At 42.8% G+C, this 23,869-nt stretch overlaps 1 protein-coding gene across 1 annotated transcript in view; it reads right to left on the bottom strand.

Moving 5' to 3' along the window:
- The window catches only part of ADGRD1 (adhesion G protein-coupled receptor D1), a 1,443,566-nt gene that overhangs the window by 622,292 nt on the left and 797,405 nt on the right, over positions 1 to 23,869 (bottom strand). Inside the window, exon 17 of the mRNA XM_069756056.1 lies at positions 13,059 to 13,170. Coding sequence (XP_069612157.1) covers positions 13,059 to 13,170 — 112 coding nt within the window. The remainder of the gene's footprint in view (positions 1 to 13,058; positions 13,171 to 23,869) is intronic.

Below are 23,869 nucleotides of genomic sequence, written 5' to 3'. Positions count from 1 at the left end.
CACACAATTTTTTTCAGCAGGGTAGGCCCCAAAATTTTCATGAAAAAGCACTTAAAAATTGCTAAAAAAAATGAATATTTGCTTTTCAGTATCAAAACGACTTGCTGTGCATAAGTTTCACCTTTTGAGATTTTTTTTTTAAATCAGGATTCAAAAGCCTCAAAGTAACCTGACCATTTGTCTGATATCTTAAACTTGGAAGCTGCTCACTATTTGCATGAATGAGAGAAAAATAAAACAATGGTGTCAGAGCACAAAATAACGACACAAAATGCACCAATAAATTGGTATTTTCCTAAAATGTCTTCTGCTTGCAAAACTCAGCAGGTATGTCAGCATCTAAAAGACGTGTGCATGTACCCTAAACGTTATTTTTTTTTATGTTGTGAAGTCTCCAATTTTCAGGGCATGCTGCGGATTTTAAAAATATATGTTTCCCCTTTTTGATAATGATAGTGTCACCTTTTCATCAGGTTTCCTTCAGATTTTCCAGGTGTTATCATCATCATTTAAAACAGTAGCTTCAGATGTTTTGGGACAATTTCCCACAGGGAGTGTACAAGAAACAAATCTGTAATTCTGTCCCTTTATGAAGTCACTACCTCAATTGAGGCAAGAGCTTAAAAAACTGTATTTCCATGCATTTTCGGTCAAGGTATTCATGCTGTGTTCACCTAAAAATCCTCACAAAGTATATTAGATCATGCGTATTACTGAGCTAATGCTATCTGAAGCATAGTCATGGATAATTGCTGAAATGTTAGATGCACTTGTATGACTGATTGGGCTGTCATAAGTTATATAAATGATGCTGAAAATATCTCGTTTTTGGACCAGACTGAATCACATATCTTTTACACACAACAGCACCCACCAAAATCGAGAATTAAAGCAGTGTGGGAGTAAGTCAGGAGTTAGAGACAGCTAAATAGTCTTCTTGGTAAATGGAGCTTGTTGCCTCCTAGGTTTGGCAGACAGAGAACATTACGACATATAACTTGTTGGCCATAGCTCTCCGAGGGGTTTATTGAGTCTCTTTGGATTCTTGATACTTAGTTATGCTACATTTGGCCATCTGACTACAAATACAATTGGCTTTGTGCAACAAACATTTATTTTGGCTTGTTTAGCTAGACATAACTTCCAAGTTACTTTTTTTCTGTACTTATTTGTCAGAGTCTCTTTTAAGGACAGAAGAAAAAAGCTTCAAGTTCTACAAAGAAAAATTACACTTTTGTAGACTTTTCAGTTTTCTGCTTCTGTTGTTTTAAATGTCAAGTCTTAAGAGTTTTCAGTTCCATTCTACTCTGACATTATGGGTAGGATTAAATAAACTTTAATTGCAATCTTTGAGACAATATGAGATTTGATCTAAAACCTGTCAAACAGAGGAGATGAATAGAATATCCCTTCAATTAAGAATACCGTTTACTACTTTTACCCTCTTTCATATTTCCATTTCTTTCAATATTTCCTTCATATTTCACTATGTAAAAAAAAGAGATTTTGGCATCAAAATATTACATAGCTTTCCTTTTCCTTTCTATAGAGACAGCAAATATGTTTCACACTGGTGCAAAATATCCATGACTCATGATGAATCTATTCTTTATAAACAATTTGTATCAAACCGTAACAACCCAGTTATAATTTTATTATATTTGTATGTACACATGAGGCCCTTCTTAAAATGAAAAATATATCATGATATATAAAGATATCATGATGCAGAAAAGGTATCCTGGAACAAAGAGTGTTAAACCCCCTTAAGAGGACGCCTAGCTAGAGATAGGGGCAAGCGTTGGCACCCACCAGAGGTAACTATTTGCACATTATTATTGGAACTCTTCTTATGAGTGTTTCATGTTTAGAGACGTTTTTACTAGACTAAAGGTACCGTCACACTAGACGATATTGCTAGCGATCCGTGACGTTGCAGCGTCCTGGTAGCGATATCGTCCAGTGTGACAGGCAGCAGCGATCAGGCCCCTGCTGTGATATCGCTGGTCGGGGAAGAAAGTCCAGAACTTTGTTTTGTCGCTGGATCTCCCGCTGACATCGCTGAATCGGTGTGTGTGACGCCGATTCAGCGATGTCTTCGCTGGTAACCAGGGTAAACATCGGGTTACTAAGCGCAGGGCCGCGCTTAGTAACCCGATGTTTACCCTGGTTACCATCGTTAAAGTAAAAAAACAACCACTACATACTTACCTTCTGCTGTCTGTCCTCAGCGCTCTGCTTCTCTGCTCTGGCTGTGAGCACAGCGGCCGGAAAGCAGAGCGGTGATGTCACCGCTCTGCTTTCCGGCTGCCCGGCGCTCACAGCCAGAGCAGAGAAGCAGAGCGCCGGGGACAGACAGCGGTAGGTAAGTATGTAGTGGTTTTTTTTTTACTTTAACGATGGTAACCAGGGTAAACATCGGGTTACTAAGCGCGGCCCTGCGCTTAGTAACCCGATGTTAACCCTGGTTACCGGGGACCTCGGGATCGTTGGTCGCTGGAGAGCTGTCTGTGTGACAGCTCTCCAGCGACCAAACAGCGACGCTGCAGCGATCCGGATCGTTGTCGGCATCGCTGCAGCGTCGCTTAGGGTGACGGTACCTTTAGAGAGTAATCATGTGCAATACATTGGTTTGTTTGGTTTTTGTATAGTACCTCTTTTGATAACATGGTGGGTCCCTATGCCAAATTTGGGTTTCCCACTTTTTAATGCCTATATGTTGGTATTTTTTGTCTTTGTGTTTTTCTTTTCAATAAAATTTGTATCTTTTTATACCTTTGGTTCTTGTGTACATTTTTCTATCGGATTTTCATGAGGTTTTTGTACTGAACCGTTATTAAGTCCATTGTTGGTTAAATAGGTTTTGGCATCCATTTAAGTTTATTTAGTTTTTGTTTCATGTGTGGATACTCCTATTTTCTTGATTCAACTCTTTTGTTTTCACCAGCTAGAGATGAGCAGATTGTTTCAAATTCACGGAATTTTCCCCAAATATTTGATTTGCATTAAATACATTTATAGTAAACCGTAATACTGAAAGTCTTGTAATTGCTCAGAAAACACTGCTAGCTATTAGAGATTAAGAAATGGGGGACAGAAAGAAATATATTCTGTTTCTATATGATCTGTATAATCCACTTATCTGGTAAATCCAGAGACGGAATCCAACCATACCACCCTGGCACGGCTGTGGTAAAGCGGGACCTACTGATGTCTGATAACCCAGGTACTGGCCACCACTGTACAAGATGTGATAATCCACTCAATAAACTGGAATAGACTATGTCATGTCATAGCCGCAAAGAATTATGGGGAAGTCAACACAACTGCACAAAGCGTCACTAGCATGCTTTAGCAGTGTGGGAAATGGTACCAAGCATGTTTTTTTTCCTTTCCTTCGCAAATCAAATTTCAAGTGTTCGAAGTTGTGTGAAAACCAAAAAAATTCTTAAAATTAAATTAAAAGTCGATTATCTGTGGATTAATTTGCTCATCTCTACTATACCTAGCAATATGATTGCAATGGCTTTTAATGTGCTGAGAATTTAGAGTTAACTTTCTGCATTTTGATATCTTTCTTGTTTGTTAGTTTAAGAAATGCTTGATTTGTATAAATTCATGTATGTATATATAAAATGTCTTACCTTTGACTCTGCCAAAACCCTTACTGTAACTCTTGATCATTTTCCCCAGGACAATGCAACTCTGTATAAATTGGTGTCCTTCTTACTAAACTCTCCACTCTCCATTCTGTCCTGAATGCATCAGCCAGGATCATATTCCTCACCAATAGCTACACCAATGCCTTCACTTTTTACCAATTGTTGCAATGGTTGCTCATCCGCTATAGAGTTCAATACAAACTTAATACTCTCACCCACAAAATGCTCCATGGTTCAGCACCACCCTACATCTCCTCCCTCATTTCTGTCCACCACCCTACCCGTGCCCTCCATTCTGCTAATGACCTATCTCTAACATCCTCTATAATGTGAAACTCCCGCTCCTATCTCTAAGACTTCTCACTTGCTGTACCAATTCCCAGGACAATTAGATTAATTCCCAATATCAACAGTTTTAAGAGTGCATTAAAAGCGCATTTCTTTTGATTGGCCTATCGCCTCACCGCACTTAGCTAACTATTCCTGTTTTCCCCATGCAAAACTTTCTTCAAAATCAGGACCCTTATTATCATCACTTATTAGCCTTCTGTCTGTACTTGCACTGATACTGGCTGATGATCATATTTTATTAATGACCATACTGCACTATACAAGCATTTTTTAGCATTCACCTTCAGTGTCTTTCCTATTTCCTCATAGACTGTAAGCTTGCGAGCAGGGACTTTACTCCACATATGATTTATGTGTTACTCTGTAAAATCTTTATTGTCTGTACAATTCCCCTCGAAAATGTAAAGTGTTGCAGAATATGTTGGAGCCATAGAAATAAAAATTATTATAATAAAAATTAAAAGATTCATACTAGCTGCCTAAAATAGCATAATGCTCCCTCATCCCTAGGGTTGTTTATAGCATGTATGCTGCCCTAAGCACTTTAAGGCTATGTTCACACATTGCGATTTTTACTGCGGAACCGTGGCGATTTTGCAGCTGCGGGTCCGCAGCAGTTTCCATAGCGTTTACAGTAACATGTAAACCCTATGGAATCCGCAAACCGCTGTGCACATGCTGCGGGAAAAACCGCGCGGGAACGCAGCGGTTTACAACCCGCAGCGGTTTACAACCCGCAGCATGTCACTTCTTTGTGCAGAATCGCAGCAATTCTGCACCCATAGACATGCATTGATCCGCTTACTTCCCGCATGGGGCTGTGCCCACCATGCGGGAAGTAATGCGGATAATGTGCGGCTGGTACCCGGGGTGGAGGAGAGGAGACTCTCCTCCAGGCCCCGGGAACCATATTTGTGTAAAAAAAAGTTTGCTATGCGACCAGGACCTGCGGTGACGTCGCGGTCACATGACCGTGACGTCACGAAGGTCCTTCTCGCACAGCATCTTTGGAACCGGACCGCCGCCTGCAGCGCCGAGGAGATCGGGACATCAGAGGGTGAGTATACCATTATTTTATTATTTTTAACATCACTATTGATGCTGCATATTGCTGCATATGCAGCATCAATAGTAGGGGTAAAATCCCGCAGCGGAACCCGCAGGACAAAACGTGATAAATCTGCAGGGATAACCGCAGCGGGTTTGCCCTGCAGATTTATCAAATCCGCTGCGGGAGAACCCGCAGGGACAGGATGCTATGTGTGAACATAGCCTAAGAGGTAACGACTGATACAAATAAGTCAAACTATAAATGCTCATACTCTTTAGGAAGTAGTTCAAGCCCATGTATATTAAAGGGAACGCCCCTCAGGCGTTTGTAACTAAAAGAGCCACTTGTGCAGCACTAATGCTGCATTCTGACAAGGTGGCTTTTTAGTTACAAACGCCTGCACACGCTGAAATAAACACTTATAAAATGTGCCCCCACATACCCTGAAATCATCCCGGGGGCGGGACTTTCCTTCCTAATTAGACGCAGCACAGTCGTCACTTCGGACCTGTGCGCGCCGGGCGCCGTCTCCTCTTGCTGCATTATCGTCCCTGGCACCTTCGCTGTAAGTTTTTTTTCTGGGCATGCGCAGTTGCCCTGCCGTTCGCTCTTACAGCGCAGGCGCCGGGACGATAATGCAGCAAGAGGAGGTGGCGCTCGGCATGCACAGTTCCGGAGTGATGGCTGTGCTGCATTTATTTAGGAAGGAAAGTCCCACCCCCGGGACAATTTCAGGGTATGAGGGGGCACATTTTATAAGTGTGTATTTCAGTGTGTGCAGGCGTTTGTAACTAAAAAGCCACCTTGTCAGAATGCAGCATTAGTGCTGCACAAGGTGGCTCTTTTAGTTACAAACGCCTGAGGGGGTGACAGGTTCCTTTTAAGAGGTTCTGCCGATAGTCAAATTTGTATGAGGGCCCATGACAGATGATTCTTGGGGGTGATAAGGATTTATGTGTAATTTTGGACTGCAAACCCAAAGAGATAAGCCACAGCCAGAGATGTCAATCAGCAGATCTCTCATAGAAAACACAGGATCAATCTGTAGAACAAGCATTCCTGCAAACAGAAGAGTCATGCAAGTCCCTATTATGATCTATTGTCAAGACGGACAAATTAAGGATTATTGCGGGATTAGAATCATCATCACTGCAGAAACACATAATCAAAACCACAATTACAAGAATATCTCACCATGAACACTATCAATACATAAATAAAGCGCCAGAATCACCAATATACATATACTTCACTAGAACCTCCTTAAATACATGAATACAGCACAAAAACCAACATCAGCACATGATTACACCACTAAAACCACTAGCAGTAAAAGAAAAAAGAACCACCTTCAGTACAAAAATACAGCACCAATCTTTGTATAGTGAGCAACTGCAGTGTTAGGTCAGCCTCAGTCATAAACAATTGTATCAAAATGAGCCTACATTTCCCAGCATGATCTTACAAATAGGAAAGGGATGCTGGGAGTTATTGTTACCATTAGGGTTGAGCGACCTTTGCTTTTATAGGATCGGGTCGGGTTTCACGAAACCCGACTTTTTCAAAAGTCGGGTTGAGTGAAATCGGCCGATCCTATAAAAAAGTCGGGGTCGGGGTCGGCCGAAACTCGAAACCCAATGCAGTGCATTGGGTTTCCATGGTTCCCAGGGTCTGAAGGAGAGGAAACTCTCCTTCAGGCCCTGCGATCCATATTTTAGTGTAAAATAAAGAATTAAAATAAAAAATATCGCAATACTTACCCTCTGACGCGCCCTGGTACTAACCGGCAGCCTTTCTTCCTTAGAATCAGCCTTCCAAGGCCTTCGGTGACGTCGCGGTGACGTCGCGGCTTGTGATTGGTCGCGCGGCGGTCACATGGGCGGCCGCGCGACCAATCACAAGCCGCGACATCACCGCGACGTCACCGAAGGTCCTTCCTAAGAATCAGCGCTTACAGGACCTTCGGTGACGTCGCGGTGACGTCGCGGCTTGTGATTGGTCGCGCGGCCGCCCATGTGACCGCCGCGCTACCAATCACAAGCCGCGACGTCACCGCGACGTCACCGAAGGTCTTGGAAGGCTGATTCTAAGGAAGAAAGGCTGCCGGTTAGTACCAGGGCGCGTCAGAGGGTAAGTATTGCGATATTTTTTATTTTAATTCTTTATTTTACACTTAAATCTGAATTCCGATACCAATTCCCGATATCTTAAACATATCAGGAATCGGTATCGGAATTCCGATTCCAGATTCAAAAGATCGCCGACTTCATGGCCGACCCCACACTGGGGTCGGGTCGGGTTTCATGAAACCCGTCTTTGCCAAAAGTCGGCGACTTTTGAAAAATTTCGACCCGTTTCGCTCAACCCTAGTTACCATCCATTCTCAGACTGCATACCGTATAGGAAGCACAGTACTGATTCGGCATAGCAAGTAGCACTATTAAACATTTAAAAATATCTTAACTTTTGGGAGTTATTTTCTATGGCTTAGGTCCCATAATTCAGGATACTACATAAGGTTTATGACTTTCTACTGCATCTGTGTTCTGCTGTGTGTGTGTGTGTGTGTGTGTGTGTGTGTGCTCCTGTGTCCTTTGCTGCACACTTCTAAGATGTCTTTTGAGATATTGGCCAGGGTCTCAGGACTCAGAACCCCATAAAACTTCAATAAAGAAAATGTGCCAAAAGTTTATTCACTCTTTAAGTTGCATTTCCACTGTCTAGGCTGTCATTTACCTAATGAACAAGGAAATGTTCGTTTGTTGGGTGAAATTATTTTTAAGCTTACTTAACCCCTTCACGACCAGAGGTAATTTAGTTTTTGTTTTTGGCTCCCCTTCTTCCCAGAGCCATAAGTTTTTATTTTTATTTTTCGGTCAATATAACCATGTGAGGGCTTGTTTTTTGTGGGACAAGTTGTACTTTTGAACAACACTATTGGCTTTAACACACAGTGAACTGGAAAATGGTACATTGTGGTGTGGTGAAATTGCAAAAAAAATTGCAATTCCACAGTTGTTTTTGATTTTTTTTTAACATGTTTACTAAATGCTAAAACTGACCTGCCACTATCAGTCTCCAGATCATCACAAGTTCATAGACACCAAACATGTCTAGGTTCTTTTTTATTTAAGTGGGGGGAAAAAATCTAAAGTTTTGTAAAAAAAAAAAAAAAATGGTGTAATTTTCCGAGAGCTGTAGCGTCTCATTTTTTCATGATCTGGGGTTGGGTGAGGGCCTGTTTTTTGCACCTCAAGCTGACGTTTTTATTGATACCATTTTGGTGATACTATCTTTTGATCACCCGTTATTGCATTTTATTGCAATGTAGCAGCGACCAAAAAAATGTAGTTCTGATGTGTTGAATTTTTTCTCGTTATGACATTTAGCAATCGGCCTCATTCTTTTTTTATATTGATAGATCGGGCGATTCTGAACGCGGCGATAGCAAATATGTGTATATTTGATTTTTTATTGTTTTATTTTGAATGGGGAAAGGGGGATGATTTGAATTTTTATATTTTTTAATTTTTTTTAAATTTTAAAACCTTTTTTTTTTAGTTTTTGCATGCTTAAATAGTCTTCATGGGAGACTACAGGCTGCACTACTTCGATTACCTATGCTACACACAGGCGATGATCAGATCGCCTGTGTGTAGCAGAAATACTCATTTGCTATGAGCGCCGAACACCGGGCACTGGAGCCCGCACTAAACAGGGAGGGTCCAACATCGGCGTACTATTACTCCTAATGTCGGAAATGGATTAAAGGAACCTGTCATGTCTTCAAATGTAACTACATTTGAGGACATGTCAGGTTTCCTTTAAATGTCATTGTTTTCGGCAGCAGATCATCCTTTGTAAACAGCACATGTGCTACAGATAACAATTCCTGTTATATACTCATGTATAAGCCGAGATTTTAAGCACTTTTTTTGTGCTGAAAATGCCCCCCTCGGCTTATACATGAGTCAATGGTCCAGAATGCTGGTGGGAGAGGAGAAGCAGCGGTAAGAGCCGGTGGCTGTGGTACAGTGACAGCTGCAGCTTCCGCCTAACAGAAGACTTCATACTCAACCTCCGTTTGCTGCATCTCTGTCCCTGCATATCCGTTGTCCCAGCACCAGCAGCTCTCCTCTCCTGTGCTGAACGGTCACGTGGTACTGCTCATTAAGGTAATGAATATGTACGCGTCTCCAGCCCCATAGCTGTGGAACGCATATTTATTACCTTAATGAGCGGTACTACATGACCGCTCAACACAGGAGAGGAGAGCTGCCAGCACAGGGACAAAAGAGAAGCAGGGACGGAGATGCAGCGACTGCGCTAGGAGGGTGAGTAGGATGTGGGTGTATGAGGGGGGATGTGAGCCATGCATACAATAATGGGACAGGGAGCCGAGCCATGTGGGAACGGGGGAACCGAGCCATGTGGGAACGGGGGAGCCGAGCTATGCGGGATCGGGGAAGCCAAGCCATACAGACCGGGGAGCAATGCATACAACAGGGGGAGCCACATATCAGGACAGGACAGAGGAGCCACATACCAGGACAGGACAGAGGGAGCCACATATCAAGACAGGACGGGGGAGCCACACACCAGGACAGGACGGGGGAGCCACATACCAGGACAAGACAGAGGGAGCCACATACCAGGACAGGACAGGGCCACATACCAGGACAGGACAGGGGGAGCCACATACCAGGACAGGGGGAGCCACATAGCAGGACAGGACAGGGGGAGTCACATAGCAGAACAGGACAGGGAGAGCCACATAGCAGGACAGGACAGGGGGAGTCACATACCAGGAGAGGACAGGGGAAGCCACACATACCAGGACAGGACAGGGGGATCCACATACTAGGACAGGACAGGGGGACCACATAACAGGACATGACAGAGGGAGCCATGCATTGCAGGATAGGGGTAAGGGGACAATGCATACCCAGGTTATACTCAAGTCAATAAGCTTACCCAGTTTTCCATGGCAAAAGTACGGTAGGTGCCTCGGCTTATACTTGGGTTGCCGTATGCGCAAATATATACAGCATAGTCTATGCACACACAACAATAGTTACAGATCATTGAGTGCAGATGAATGTGCAGACTGCCTGTCTAAACTATTGCTATTAAACGACTATTGATTAGCAGTTGTTTAAAGGCCACTATTGGCCAGTGTAAATGCACTCTTGGATCCCGGTACCTTATATATGACGTATTCTTTAATGGGAGTTGTTCTCATCTCTTTCTTCCTCATCTTTTGCTCCAGACGCCAGAGTGGCTAATCATAACCACAGCTGGTCTCTGCAGACATACCTCTTTTCTGGTCTTTCCCTCCATCTATTTAGTCTCTAAGCACTTTGGTGGTTAAGGCCCAAATACAGATTATACAAAAATTGTACAAAATGACCAATTTTGATCAAATCGATCGTTCGTCGCTGGGCTTCTTCATGACGATCTATTGACCACTGGTTGTTGATTGGACAACAAACGTTTGTAATTGCCCAAAAGGATTGATCGGACATGTTTGATATTTTTGTGCAACTATTGTCAATAGCACAATATGTATGTGCTGTTGCTTGAAAAATGAAAAGTCTCTGTTTTTAGCTCTCATTTCCATAACCCATCCCCTCGATTATTAAATGTGTTCTTTAACTATACATCAAAAATGTGTGGCTTCATCTCAAAGGTGCATTGTACAACTTCATATGAAATGTGTATGGTGAGGTCGTGCAAATGAAATATCGTACAAACAACTAATGATCATGTATCGTTCCAATTTCATGTCATGTGTATGGTGGCCTTTAGTCTCTAAGCATTGAAGTTGTTATGTCCCTAGATATTATGTATTTTCTGTAGGTAAATTTATTTGCTATTGTCAGGTTAGTGTACAAATTCACACAATTGCTATAATGCCATAATAATGCAATAATTTTCTGCTAGATTATTTTGTACATAAGTTGATTTATTTTATGCTACTTCACAATTGTATAAAGTAGGAATATTGTGATGGACTAGCAATTTAATCTTCAAAATCTATATTTATGTTATGTATGCATTGCATTTCATGAATCTGTTTGGTGTATGCACCCAGATTCTAGTGAATAAACTGAATGTGTCCATATTCCTCCATTGGGACAAACCATGTTCTTTTGGCGTCTATCACGGTGGAATGCATCAGCATAACTGTTTTTTACTATATTGAAAGTGGAGCAGACACCATTTTTATATACAATGGCCACCAGAAAAAATACATAACCCATGTTGAATGCCTTTTTGTGGCATAACGGGCAATTCATGGCTTTGTAAAGCTGTATAGTTTCATTAATTGGAGGTACAGTATATGTCAATGAGATGAGTACCAAAATCTGAATTTGTTCTATCCTGCAAATTTTCCAGAGAACTTCTTTTCTCAGCAAAGTTTTTCTACGTGAATTGAATGTCCCTTATTATGCTCTGGAGTCTTCAGCCATCAGAGTATAAGGCTGCCGTCACACTAGCAGTATTTGGTCAGTATTTTACATCAGTATTTGTAGGCCAAAACCAGGAGTGAGTGATAAATGCAGAAGTGGTGCAAATGTTTCTATTATACTTTTCCTCTAATTGTTCCAGTTCTGGTTTTGACTTATAAATACTGATGTAAAATACTAATAGTGTGTCGGCAGCCTAAGAATAAGCATAAGATGCAAAAAAAAAAAAAAACGTATTCTCACCTCACTGCTCTCCTGTCCCTCTGCTGCTCATTGCTTGCTATCAGGTCTGTAGAGTGAGCAATCTGGAGAAGTTACTACAGCAAAAAGAAGAGGCCTTGAGCAATAGTTGGTGAGAAACTGCTCACCATCTGGTCCTCTCATTTTGCTGTTGCATCTTCCACTTGTTCATTCTAGGCTGGAACTTCTGGCTGTGTCCAGGCCTCAGAAGTCTGGTCAAGGCAGGAGAGGACGGGGCTTGTGATACATTTTACAATGGGAGAGAGAAGAGGTGGCTTTGAGGATCTGACAATGGCCAGAGAGAAGCAGAGGGGCCAGATAGGTGAGCAGTGAAGTGAATATGCTTTTTTTATTTTCAAAACTTTTGCCAGTTGCCATTATGCTAAATCCACGTGAAGCAAATTTCCCAAAAAATCTGCATTCTCAAAAAGCAGTGTTTTATATATTCAAGTAGAATTTAATTCCACTTGAATTAATTTGCTCTTCTCTAGTCGGAGTTGTACATCAGGGAATAATTTCTATGTATACCTTTGCCGTAGAAAGGGAACTTTTTACACTTTGCCCCATTAATCGTGTAAAACTATACTAGAGTAATTAAGTGCATGAGCAGACTGTGTCATTCACACACAACAGTTCTGAATGGTAGCAGGAAGGTTCCCCAATGTTCTTTCTACTTTGTTCCTGTCTGTGTAAGATAAGGGAACTTCAGGGAAACTTTTTGCTGGGAACTGCTCAGTCAGGAGCTACCAACAAGGACAAGTGGTGTACCCAAATGGTCACAGAAAAGAGGACTCAAAAAGACACTCCAGGACTGGGAGCAATACAGGATTTTCGAGTAAGCGATAGGATGTCACCCTTTCTGAATACCTTTTCAGTTGAAGAATCTAGCTGCAAGATGGGAACATTTACAAATTTTTTGCCTTCCTCTGGATCAACAAGTTAGGGCATGTTAGGTTAGGCTATGGGTTGAACTAGATGGACTTATAGTCTTCCTTCAACCTTAATAACTATGTAACTATGTAACTATATAACTATGTAACTGATTTTTTCAACTGATAGAGTCCTCTGTGTGCTGAGAAACTCAATGACTGAGGAGCACTGTCCACCTGGCCCAGTGACCCTCTTCTACCTTTAAAACTCCCTGTCTCAGGGGAACTTGCCACACCTGCCCTCTGAGATATACTTTGCTGCCTCTGATAGCACAATGCCGAACAAATATTGAAATTTTATGTTCATAAACGAGTAAATTATACTAAATCAGATCATTAGAAAAATTTTGCTCACCGTTCCAGGCACAAAGTTGAAGCTGATAAGGAGCAGGATCTGAGCAACCAATATTGCGAAAGACAGGTTAGCATGGATATGATATCGCTGATTTCGGATTGTGCTCACTGACCTATAAAGCAAAACATGAACAAGGAAAGTCTGAGTCAGACCAAAAACGCACCACATGATAAATCCTAGAAAGCTTCTGGCCTCTAAAGATATGATCTGAATACATGACTTAAGATAAGGTTGTGATTACACTTCCATTCTTCTCACTTAAGGTACCGTCACATTAAGCGACGCTGCAGTGATATAGACAACGATGCCGATCGCTGCAGCGTCGATGTGTGGTCGCTGGAGAGCTGTCACACAGACAGCTCTCCAGCGACCAACAATGCCGAGGTCCCCGGGTAACCAGGGTAAACATCGGGTTACTAAGCGCAGGGCCGCGCTTAGTAACCCGATATTTACCCTGGTTACCTAAAAAAAAAAAAACACTACATAATTACATTCCGGTGTCTGTCGCGTCCCTCGCCGTCAGCTTCTTGCACTGACTGTGAGCGCCGGCCGGCCATAAAGCAGAGCACAGCGGTGACGTCACCGCTGTGCTTTACGGTGCGGGAAGCTGACTGCGAGGGACGCGACAGACACCGGAATGTAAGTATGTAGTGTTTTTTTTAGGTAACCAGGGTAAATATCGGGTTACTAAGCGCGGCCCTGTGCTTAGTAACCCGATGTTTACCCTGGTTACCAGTGAAGACATCGCTGAATCGGCGTCACACACGCCGATTCAGCGATGTCAGCGGGTGATCCAGCGACGAAATAAAGTTCTGGCCTTCTAGCTCCGACCAGCGATCTCATAGCAGGATCCTGATCGCTGCTGCGTGTCAAACACAATGATATCGCTATCCAGGACGCTGCAACTTCACGGATCGCTATCGTTATCGTTCTAAAGTCGCTCAGTGTGAAGGTACCTTAACACTTTGGAGACAGCTAAGGATATGACTGCAAGAAAAACATTCCATATCTAGATGAAAAGTGCTTTCAGATAAAATCTTTCTCTATTATCTTAATTGTGCATTATTGTTTTCCTTTATATGTTAACAGCTTTGACTGAAAACTTCAGAGGAGCTCACTGTCTCGTCTTATTATGCCTTTTCATTGTAATTTCTTCAGTACATATCACTTTCCAAGAAGAAATGATGAGTGCTACTAAAGTTGGTTTTCTACAGGTTGGGTTTATGTTATTACTAATGTGTTGGGTGAGCTCCATCTTTGCCTTGTCCACATGACCTTTGTTGACTCAGATTAATAAGAATTTTGCTTGGATTGTAGGCTATATATACTGATTTGCCACCCTGAAGTTCATCAATTAATCAAGTACCCGTATATACTCGAGTATAAGCCGAGATTTTCAGCCCACTTTTTTGGGCTGAAAGTCCCCCTCTTGGCTTATACTTGAGTCATACCCAGGGGTCGGCAGGGGAGGGGGAGCGGGGGCTGTCTAGTTATACTCACCTACTCCTGGCACAGTCCCTGCACGTCCCTGCTTCTTCCAGTGCTGCAGCTTCTTCCTGTAGTGAGCGGTCACATGGTACCGCTCATTACAGTAATGAATATGCGGCTCCACCTCCCATAGAGGTGGAGCCGCATATTCATTACTGTAGTGAGCAGTAACGGTGACCGCTCACTACAGGAAGAAAATGCAGCGCCGGGGAACAGACCTGCAGCGATGGCGCCAGGAGCAGGCAAGTATGATGGGGGCAGTGCGCGATACTCACCTGCTCCTCATGCCGCTGTGTCTTCCGCAGTGACGCTCAGGTCAGAGGGCGCGGTGACGTGATTAGTGCACACCTGAACGTTGGCGCAGAGGATGGGAAGACACAGCGGCGGTCAGCGGTGGAACGGGAAAGGTGAGTATAGCAAGTGCCGGGGCCTGAGAGGTGAGTATGTAATTTTTTTATTTTTTTAATCGCAGCAACAGCATATGGGGCAAATATCTGTATGGAGCATCTTATGTGGCCATGTGCAGCATGATATGGGGGCAAATATCTGTATGGGGCATCTGTATGGGGCCATGTGCAGCATGATATGAGGGCAAATATCTGTATGGGGCATCTTATGTGGCCATGTGCAGCATGATATGGGGCAAATATCTGTATGTGGCATCTTATGTGGCTTTGTGCAGCATTATATGGGGGGAAATGTCGGTATGGAGCATCTTATGTGGCCATGTGCAGCATTATATGGGGCAGTTATCTGTATGGAGCATCTTATGGGGCCATGTGCAGCATTGTATGGGGCAAATATCTGTATGGAGCATCTTATGGGGCCATGTGCAGCATTATATGGGGCAATTATCTGTATGGAGCATCTTATGGGGCCATAATCCACATATGTGCAGCATTATATGTGGCAAATGTCTGTATGGAGCATCTTATGGGGCCATGTGCAGCATTATATGTGGCAAATGTCTGTATGGAGCATCTTATGGGGTCATAATCAACATTTGTGCAGCATTATATGGGGTATATTTTAATATGGAGCATCTTATGGAGCCCATCATAAACTGTATGGAGCATTATATGGGGTTCCTGATTCAATATGGATATTCAAAAACACTTAACCTACTGATGTCTCAATTAATTTTACTTTTATTGGTATCCATTTTTATTTTTGAAATTTACAGGTAGCTGCTGCATTTTCCACCCTAGGCTTATACTTGAGTCATTAAGTTTTCCCAGTTTTTTGTGGCAAAATTAGGGGGGTCGGCTTATACTCGGGTAGGCTTATACTCGAGTAGGGTTGAGCGAAACGGGTCATTCATTTTCAAAAGTCGCCGACTTTTGGCAAAGTCGGGTTTCATGAAACCCGATCCGACCCCTGTGCGGGGTCGGCCATGCGGTACGCGACTTTCGCGCCAAAGTCGCGTTTCAATGATGCAAAAAGCGACATTTCTCAGCCAATGAAGGTAAACGCAGAGTGTGGGCAGCGTGATGACATAGGTCCTGGTCCCCACCATCTTAGAGAAGGGCATTGCAGTGATTGGCTTGCTGTCTGCGGCGTCACAGGGGCTATAAAGGGGAGTTCCCGCCGACCGCCATGTTACTGCTGCTGATCTGAGCTTAGGGAGAGGTTGCTGCCGCTTCGTCAGAAGCAGGGATAGCGTTAGGCAGGGTCCATTAACCACCAAACCGCTTGTGCTGTAGCGATTTCCACTGCCCAACACCACCTTCGGTGTGCAGGGACAGTGGAAGCTACATTTTTTTTTTTCCCCTCAGCGCTGTAGCTTATTGGGCTGCCCTAGAAGGCTCCCTGATAGCTGCATTGCTGTGTGTACGCCGCTGTGCAAACCAACTGCTTTTTTCAAAGCACAAATCCTCTTGTTCCTTCCTTTCTGCACAGCTATCTTTTTGGTTTGAACACACTTTTTATTTAATTTGTGCATCAGTCCACTCCTTATTGCTGCCTGCCATACCTGGCTGAGATTACTGCAGGGAGATAGTAATTGAAGGACACTCCCTGTTTTTTTTTTTTTTTGTGGGAGATTAAGATTGACATTTCTGCTAGAGTGCCATCTCTGTCTGTGTCATCTCTCACTCAGTGGGCCATAGAAAGCCTATTTATTTTTTTGCTTGATTTGGGTTATAAAATCTACCTGAAAAAATCACTACATCAATCAGTGGGAGAAAAATATTGGCCTCAGGGCTTGTGTGCCACTCTTGACTCCTGTGTGCATCATCACTCACTCAGTGGGCCATAGAAAGCCTATTTATTTTTTTGCTTGATTTTGGTTCTAAAATCTACCTGAAAAAATCACTACATCAATCAGTGGGAGAAAAATATTGGCCTCAGGGCTTGTGTGCCACTCCTGACTCCTGTGTGCATCATCACTCACTCAGTGGGCCATAGAAAGCCCATTTTTTTTTTTTTTTGCTTTATTTGGGTTCTAAATTCTACCTGAAAAAATCAATAAATCAATCAGTGGGAGATTAATATTGGCCTTTGGGCTTGTGTGCCAGTCCTAAGCGTGCCATCTCTCTCTCTCAGATAGTGGGCCATAGAAAGCCTATTTATTTATTTATTTTTTTATTGGGTTTATAAATTTTCCCTGGAAAAAAAAAAAAAGTGGGAGATTAATATTGGCCTCTGGGCTTGTGTGCCAGTCCTGAGCGTGCCATCTCTCTCACAAATAGTGGGCCATAGAAAGCCTATTTATTTATTTTTTTTTGGTTTTATAAATTCTCCCTTAAAAAAAAAAGGGAGATTAATATTGGCCTTTGGGCTTGTGCGCCAGTCCTAAGCGTGCCATCTCTCTCTGTCTCTCAGATAGTGGGCCATAGAAAGCCTATTTATTATTTTTTTTATTGGGTTTATAAATTTTCCCTGGAACAAAAAAAAAAAAGTGGGAGATAAATATTGGCCTCTGGGCTTGTGTGCCACTCCTGACTCCTGTGTGCGTCATCTCTCACTCAGTGGGCCATAGAAAGCCTTTTTTTGTTTTATTTGTTTTCTAAATTCTCCCTGAAAAAATCATTTTATTTTCTTTGGTTTCTAAATTCTTCCTGAAAAAATCATTTTATTCTATTTTTTTTTTTCCTAAAGTCTCCCTGAAAAAAAAAAAAAAACAACAAATCAGTGGGAGATTAATATTGCCCTTTCTGCTTGTGTGCCAGTCTTGACTCCTGGGTGTGCCATCTCTCTCTCTCTCTCTCCAATTGTGGGCCATAGAAAGCCTATTTATTTTTTTGCTTGATTTTGGTTCTAAAATCTACCTGAAAAAATCACTACATCAATCAGTGGGAGAAAAATATTGGCCTCAGGGCTTGTGTGCCACTCCTGACTCCTGTGTGCATCATCACTCACTCAGTGGGCCATAGAAAGCCCTTTTTTTTTTTTTTTTGCTTTATTTGGGTTCTAAATTCTACCTGAAAAAATCAATAAATCAATCAGTGGGAGATTAATATTGGCCTTTGGGCTTGTGTGCCAGTCCTAAGCGTGCCATCTCTCTCTCTCAGATAGTGGGCCATAGAAAGCCTATTTATTTATTTTTTTTTTTATTGGGTTTATAAATTTTCCCTGGAAAAAAAAAAAAGTGGGAGATTAATATTGGCCTCTGGGCTTGTGTGCCACTCCTGACTCCTGTGTGCGTCATCTCTCACTCAGTGGGCCATAGAAAGCCTTTTTTTGTTTTATTTGTTTTCTAAATTCTCCCTGAAAAAATCATTTTATTTTCTTTGGTTTCTAAATTCTTCCTGAAAAAATCATTTTATTCTATTTTTTTTTTTTTCCTAAAGTCTCCCTGAAAAAAAAAACAAAAAAAAACAAATCAGTGGGAGATTAATATTGCCCTTTCTGCTTGTGTGCCAGTCTTGACTCCTGGGTGTGCCATCTCTCTCTCTCTCTCTCCAATTGTGGGCCATAGAAAGCCTATTTATTTTTTTGCTTGATTTTGGTTCTAAAATCTACCTGAAAAAATCACTACATCAATCAGTGGGAGAAAAATATTGGCCTCAGGGCTTGTGTGCCACTCCTGACTCCTGTGTGCATCATCACTCACTCAGTGGGCCACAGAAAGCCCATTTTTTTTTTTTTTTGCTTTATTTGGGTTCTAAATTCTACCTGAAAAAATCAATAAATCAATCAGTGGGAGATTAATATTGGCCTTTGGGCTTGTGTGCCAGTCCTAAGCGTGCCATCTCTCTCTCTCAGATAGTGGGCCATAGAAAGCCTATTTATTTATTTTTTTTTTTATTGGGTTTATAAATTTTCCCTGGAAAAAAAAAAAAGTGGGAGATTAATATTGGCCTCTGGGCTTGTGTGCCAGTCCTGAGCGTGCCATCTCTCTCACAAATAGTGGGCCATAGAAAGCCTATTTATTTTTTTTTTTTGGTTTTATAAATTCTCCCTTAAAAAAAAAAGGGAGATTAATATTGGCCTTTGGGCTTGTGTGCCAGTCGTAAGCGTGCCATCTCTCTCTGTCTCTCAGATAGTGGGCCATAGAAAGCCTATTTATTATTTTTTTTATTGGGTTTATAAATTTTCCCTGGAACAAAAAAAAAAAAGTGGGAGATAAATATTGGCCTCTGGGCTTGTGTGCCACTCCTGACTCCTGTGTGCGTCATCTCTCACTCAGTGGGCCATAGAAAGCCTTTTTTTTGTTTTATTTGTTTTCTAAATTCTCCCTGAAAAAATCATTCTATTTTCTTTGGTTTCTAAATTCTTCCTGAAAAAATCATTTTATTCTATTTTTTTTTTTCCTAAAGTCTCCCTGAAAAAAAAAAAAAAAAACAAATCAGTGGGAGATTAATATTGCCCTTTCTGCTTGTGTGCCAGTCTTGACTCCTGGGTGTGCCATCTCTCTCTCTCTCCCCAATTGTGGGCCATAGAAAGCCTATTATTTTTTTAGCTTGATTTGGGTTCCAAAATCTACCTGAAAAAATCACTACATCAATCAGTGGGAGATAAATATTGGCCTCTGGGCTTGTGTGCCACTCCTGACTCCTGTGTGCGTCATCTCTCACTCAGTGGGCCATAGAAAGCCTTTTTTTGTTTTATTTGTTTTCTAAATTCTCCCTTAAAAAATCATTTTATTTTCTTTGGTTTCTAAATTCTTCCTGAAAAAATCATTTTATTCTATTTTTTTTTTCCTAAAGTCTCCCTGAAAAAAAAAAAAAAAAAATCAGTGGGAGATTAATATTGCCCTTTCTGCTTGTGTGCCAGTCTTGACTCCTGGGTGTGCCATCTCTCTCTCTCTCTCCAATTGTGGGCCATAGAAAGCCTATTATTTTTTTAGCTTGATTTGGGTTCCAAAATCTACCTGAAAAAATCACTACATCAATCAGTGGGAGATAAATATTGGCCTCTGGGCTTGTGTGCCACTCCTGACTCCTGTGTGCGTCATCTCTCACTCAGTGGGCCATAGAAAGCCTTTTTTTGTTTTATTTGTTTTCTAAATTCTCACTGAAAAAATCATTTTATTTTATTTGGTTTCTAAATTCTTCCTGAAAAAATCATTTTATTCTATTTTTTTTTTCCTAAAGTCTCCCTGAAAAACAAAAAACAAAAACAAATCAGTGAGAGATTAATATTGCCCTTTCTGCTTGTGTGCCAGTCTTGACTCCTGGGTGTGCCATCTCTCACTCTCTCTCCAATTGTGGGCCATAGAAAGCCTATTATTTTTTTAGCTTGATTTGGGTTCCAAAATCTACCTGAAAAAATCACTACATCAATCAGTGGGAGATAAATATTGGCCTCTGGGCTTGTGTGCCACTCCTGACTCCTGTGTGCGTCATCTCTCACTCAGTGGGCCATAGAAAGCCTTTTTTTGTTTTATTTGTTTTCTAAATTCTCCCTGAAAAATCATTTTATTTTATTTGGTTTCTAAATTCTTCCTGAAAAAATCATTTTATTCTATTTTTTTTTTCCTAAAGTCTCCCTGAAAAAAAAAAAAAAAAAATCAGTGGGAGATTAATATTGCCCTTTCTGCTTGTGTGCCAGTCTTGACTCCTGGGTGTGCCATCTCTCTCTCTCTTTCTCTCTCTCTCTCTCTCCAATTGTGGGCCATAGAAAGCCTATTATTTTTTTTAGCTTGATTTGGGTTCCAAAATCTACCTGAAAAAATCACTACATCAATCAGTGGGAGATAAATATTGGCCTCTGGGCTTGTGTGCCACTCCTGACTCCTGTGTGCGTCATCTCTCACTCAGTGGGCCATAGAAAGCCTTTTTTTGTTTTATTTGTTTTCTAAATTCTCCCTGAAAAAATCATTTTATTTTATTTGGTTTCTAAATTCTTCCTGAAAAAATCATTTTATTCTATTATTTTTTTTTCCTAAAGTCTCCCTTAAAAAAAAAAAAAATCAAATCAGTGGGAGATTAATATTTACATTTGTGCTTCAGTGACAGCCCTGCGTGTGTGGCATCTCTCTCATTTGTTGCCACCAACAACAGAGTGTGTAACATTGTGCCTGATTTTCGTTGTGGTCTCACTCACCTGTAAAGGGGTAGCTAAATCATACTGAAGTTATAGCTCACCGTGTAATTTGTGTGACAGCAACAAATTCCGTTAGTTTGTTTACGTTTTTAAAACAATGAGGAAGTATGGTGGAAGAGGTCGTGGCCGGGGGCGTTCATTGTCAGCTGGTAATGAGGGTAGTGGTAGTGGTGGAGCATCAGCTGGTCGTGGGAAAAAAAATATTGCACCTAAGTCTGGAGCTGTGGAGGCAGGTTCGTCGTCTGGCTACACAAGGCCTCGAACGCTCCCTTTTCTGGGAGTAGGAAAACCGCTTTTAAAGCCGGAGCAGCAAGAGCAAGTTTTGGCTTATCTTGCTGACTCAGCCTCTAGCTCTTTTGCCTCCTCTTGTGAAACTGGTAAATGTCAAAGCAGCGCGTCGTTAGTGGATGTTCACGGTCAGGGACAAGTCGCTTCCTTGTCCTCTTCAGCAAAAACAGCAACAGAGAAGAATGCAGCAGGCGACACAACGGGTTACTCCATGGAGCTCTTTACACATACCGTCCCTGGCTTAGAAAGTGAAGCAGTTAACAGTCCATGCCCATTACAAGTTGAATCTGACATGGAGTGCACTGATGTACAGCCACAGCCAGACTACTATGCTGGTCCTTTGACTCAGACCACAACATTGCCCTCGTAGGGTGCTGATCAAGAATCAGACCCTGATGAGACTATGTTGCCCCATCACGAACGCTATACCACCGACCGACACGGTGACACAGACGAAGTTGCATACGAGCTACAAGAAGAGGTAATAGATGACCCAGTTCTTGACCCCAATTGGCAGCCATTGGGGGAACAGGGTGCAGGCGGCAGCAGTTCTGAAGCGGAGGAGGAGGGGCCGCAGCAGGCATCAATATCGCAACAGGTTCCATCTGCCGGGCCCGTATCTTGCCCAAAACGCATGGCAAAGCTAAAACCTGTTGGAGGACAGCGTGGCCATCCGGTTAAAGCTCAGTCTGCAATGCCTGAAAAGGTATCCGATGCTAGAAAGAGTGCAGTCTGGCATTTTTTTAAACAACATCCAATTGATCAGCGCAAAGTCATCTGTCAAAAATGTTCAACTACCTTAAGCAGAGGACAGAATCTGAAAAGTCTCAGTACAAGTTGCATGCATAGACATTTAACCACCATGCATTTGCAAGCCTGGACTAACTACCAAACGTCCCTTAAGGTTGTAGCACCCTCGGCCAATGAAGCTAGTCAGCAACGCAACATCCCTTCCGGCAGTGTAGGGCCACCATTTTCCGCACCACCTGCAGTATCTGTGCAGGTTTCTTTGCCAGGCCAAAGCCGTCAGGGTCAGGGAATCACCAGTTTCGTAGTAGGAAATACTGCATCTAGGGCACCGGTGGCAACAATACCATCTCCCACCGTCTCTCAGTCTGCCATGTCCACCGGCACCCCCGCTAGTTCCACGATCTCCAGCTCTCCAGTCCAGCTCACCCTACATGAGACTATGGTTAGAAAAAGGAAGTACTTAGCCTCGCATCCGCGTACACAGGGTTTGAACGCACACATAGCTAGACTAATCTCGTTAGAGATGATGCCCTACCGGTTAGTTGAAAGCGAAGCTTTCAAAGCCCTGATGGACTACGCTGTACCACGCTACGAGCTACCCAGTCGACACTTTTTTTCCAGAAAAGCCATCCCAGCCCTCCACCAGCATGTTAAAGAGCGCATCGTCCATGCACTCAGGCAATCTGTGAGCACAAAGGTGCACCTGACAACAGATGCATGGACCAGTAGGCATGGCCAGGGACGTTACGTGTCCATCACGGCACACTGGGTAAACGTGGTGGATGCAGGGTCCACAGGGGACAGCAAGTTTGGGACAGTTCTGCCTAGCCCACGGTCTAGGAAACAATTGGCTGTAGCCGTTCGCACCCCCTCCTCCTCCTCTTCGTCCTCCTGCAGAAGCGAGAGCTCGTCCACAGACCGCAGTCGCACAACCACTCCATCCGCAGCTGCCACTGTTGCACACCAGGTCTCCCATTATGGGGCAGCTACTGGCAAACGTCAGCAGGCTGTATTGGCTATGAAGTGTTTGGGCGACAACAGACACACCGCGGAAGTTCTGTCCGAGTTCTTGCAGAAAGAAACGCAGTCGTGGCTGGGCACTGTAGATCTTGAGGCAGGCAAGGTAGTGAGTGATAACGGAAGGAATTTCATGGCTGCCATCTCCCTTTCCCAACTGAAACACATTCCTTGCCTGGCTCACACCTTAAACCTGGTGGTGCAGTGCTTCCTGAAAAGTTATCCGGGGTTATCCGACCTGCTCCTCAAAGTGCGTGGACTTTGCTCACATATCCGCCGTTCGCCCGTACACTCCAGCCGTATGCAGACCTATCAGCGTTCTTTGAACCTTCCCCAGCATCGCCTAATCATAGACGTTGCAACAAGGTGGAACTCAACACTGCACATGCTTCAGAGACTGTGTGAACAGAGGCGGGCTGTTATGTTTTTGTGGGAGGATACACATACACGGGCAGGCAGTAGGATGGCAGACATGGAGTTGTCAGGTGTGCAGTGGTCGAAGATTCAAGACATGTGCCAAGTCCTTCAGTGTTTTGAGGAATGCACACGGCTGGTTAGTGCAGACAACGCCATAATAAGCATGAGCATCCCCCTAATGCGTCTGCTGATGCAAAGTTTGACGCACATAAAGGATCAGGCGTCTGCAGCTGAGGAAGAGGAAAGCCTTGATGACAGTCAGCCATTGTCTGGCCAGGGCAGTGTACAGGACGAGGTAGCGGGCGAAGAGGAGGAGGAGGACGAGGAGGATGATGGGGATGATTATATTTTTAATGAGGAAG

The sequence above is a fragment of the Ranitomeya imitator genome, chromosome 1, assembly GCF_032444005.1.
Source record: "Ranitomeya imitator isolate aRanImi1 chromosome 1, aRanImi1.pri, whole genome shotgun sequence".
Lineage (NCBI taxonomy): Eukaryota > Metazoa > Chordata > Amphibia > Anura > Dendrobatidae > Ranitomeya > Ranitomeya imitator.
The sequence above is the reverse complement of the archived record's forward strand: the minus strand, read 5'-3'. Positions and strand labels throughout refer to the sequence as shown.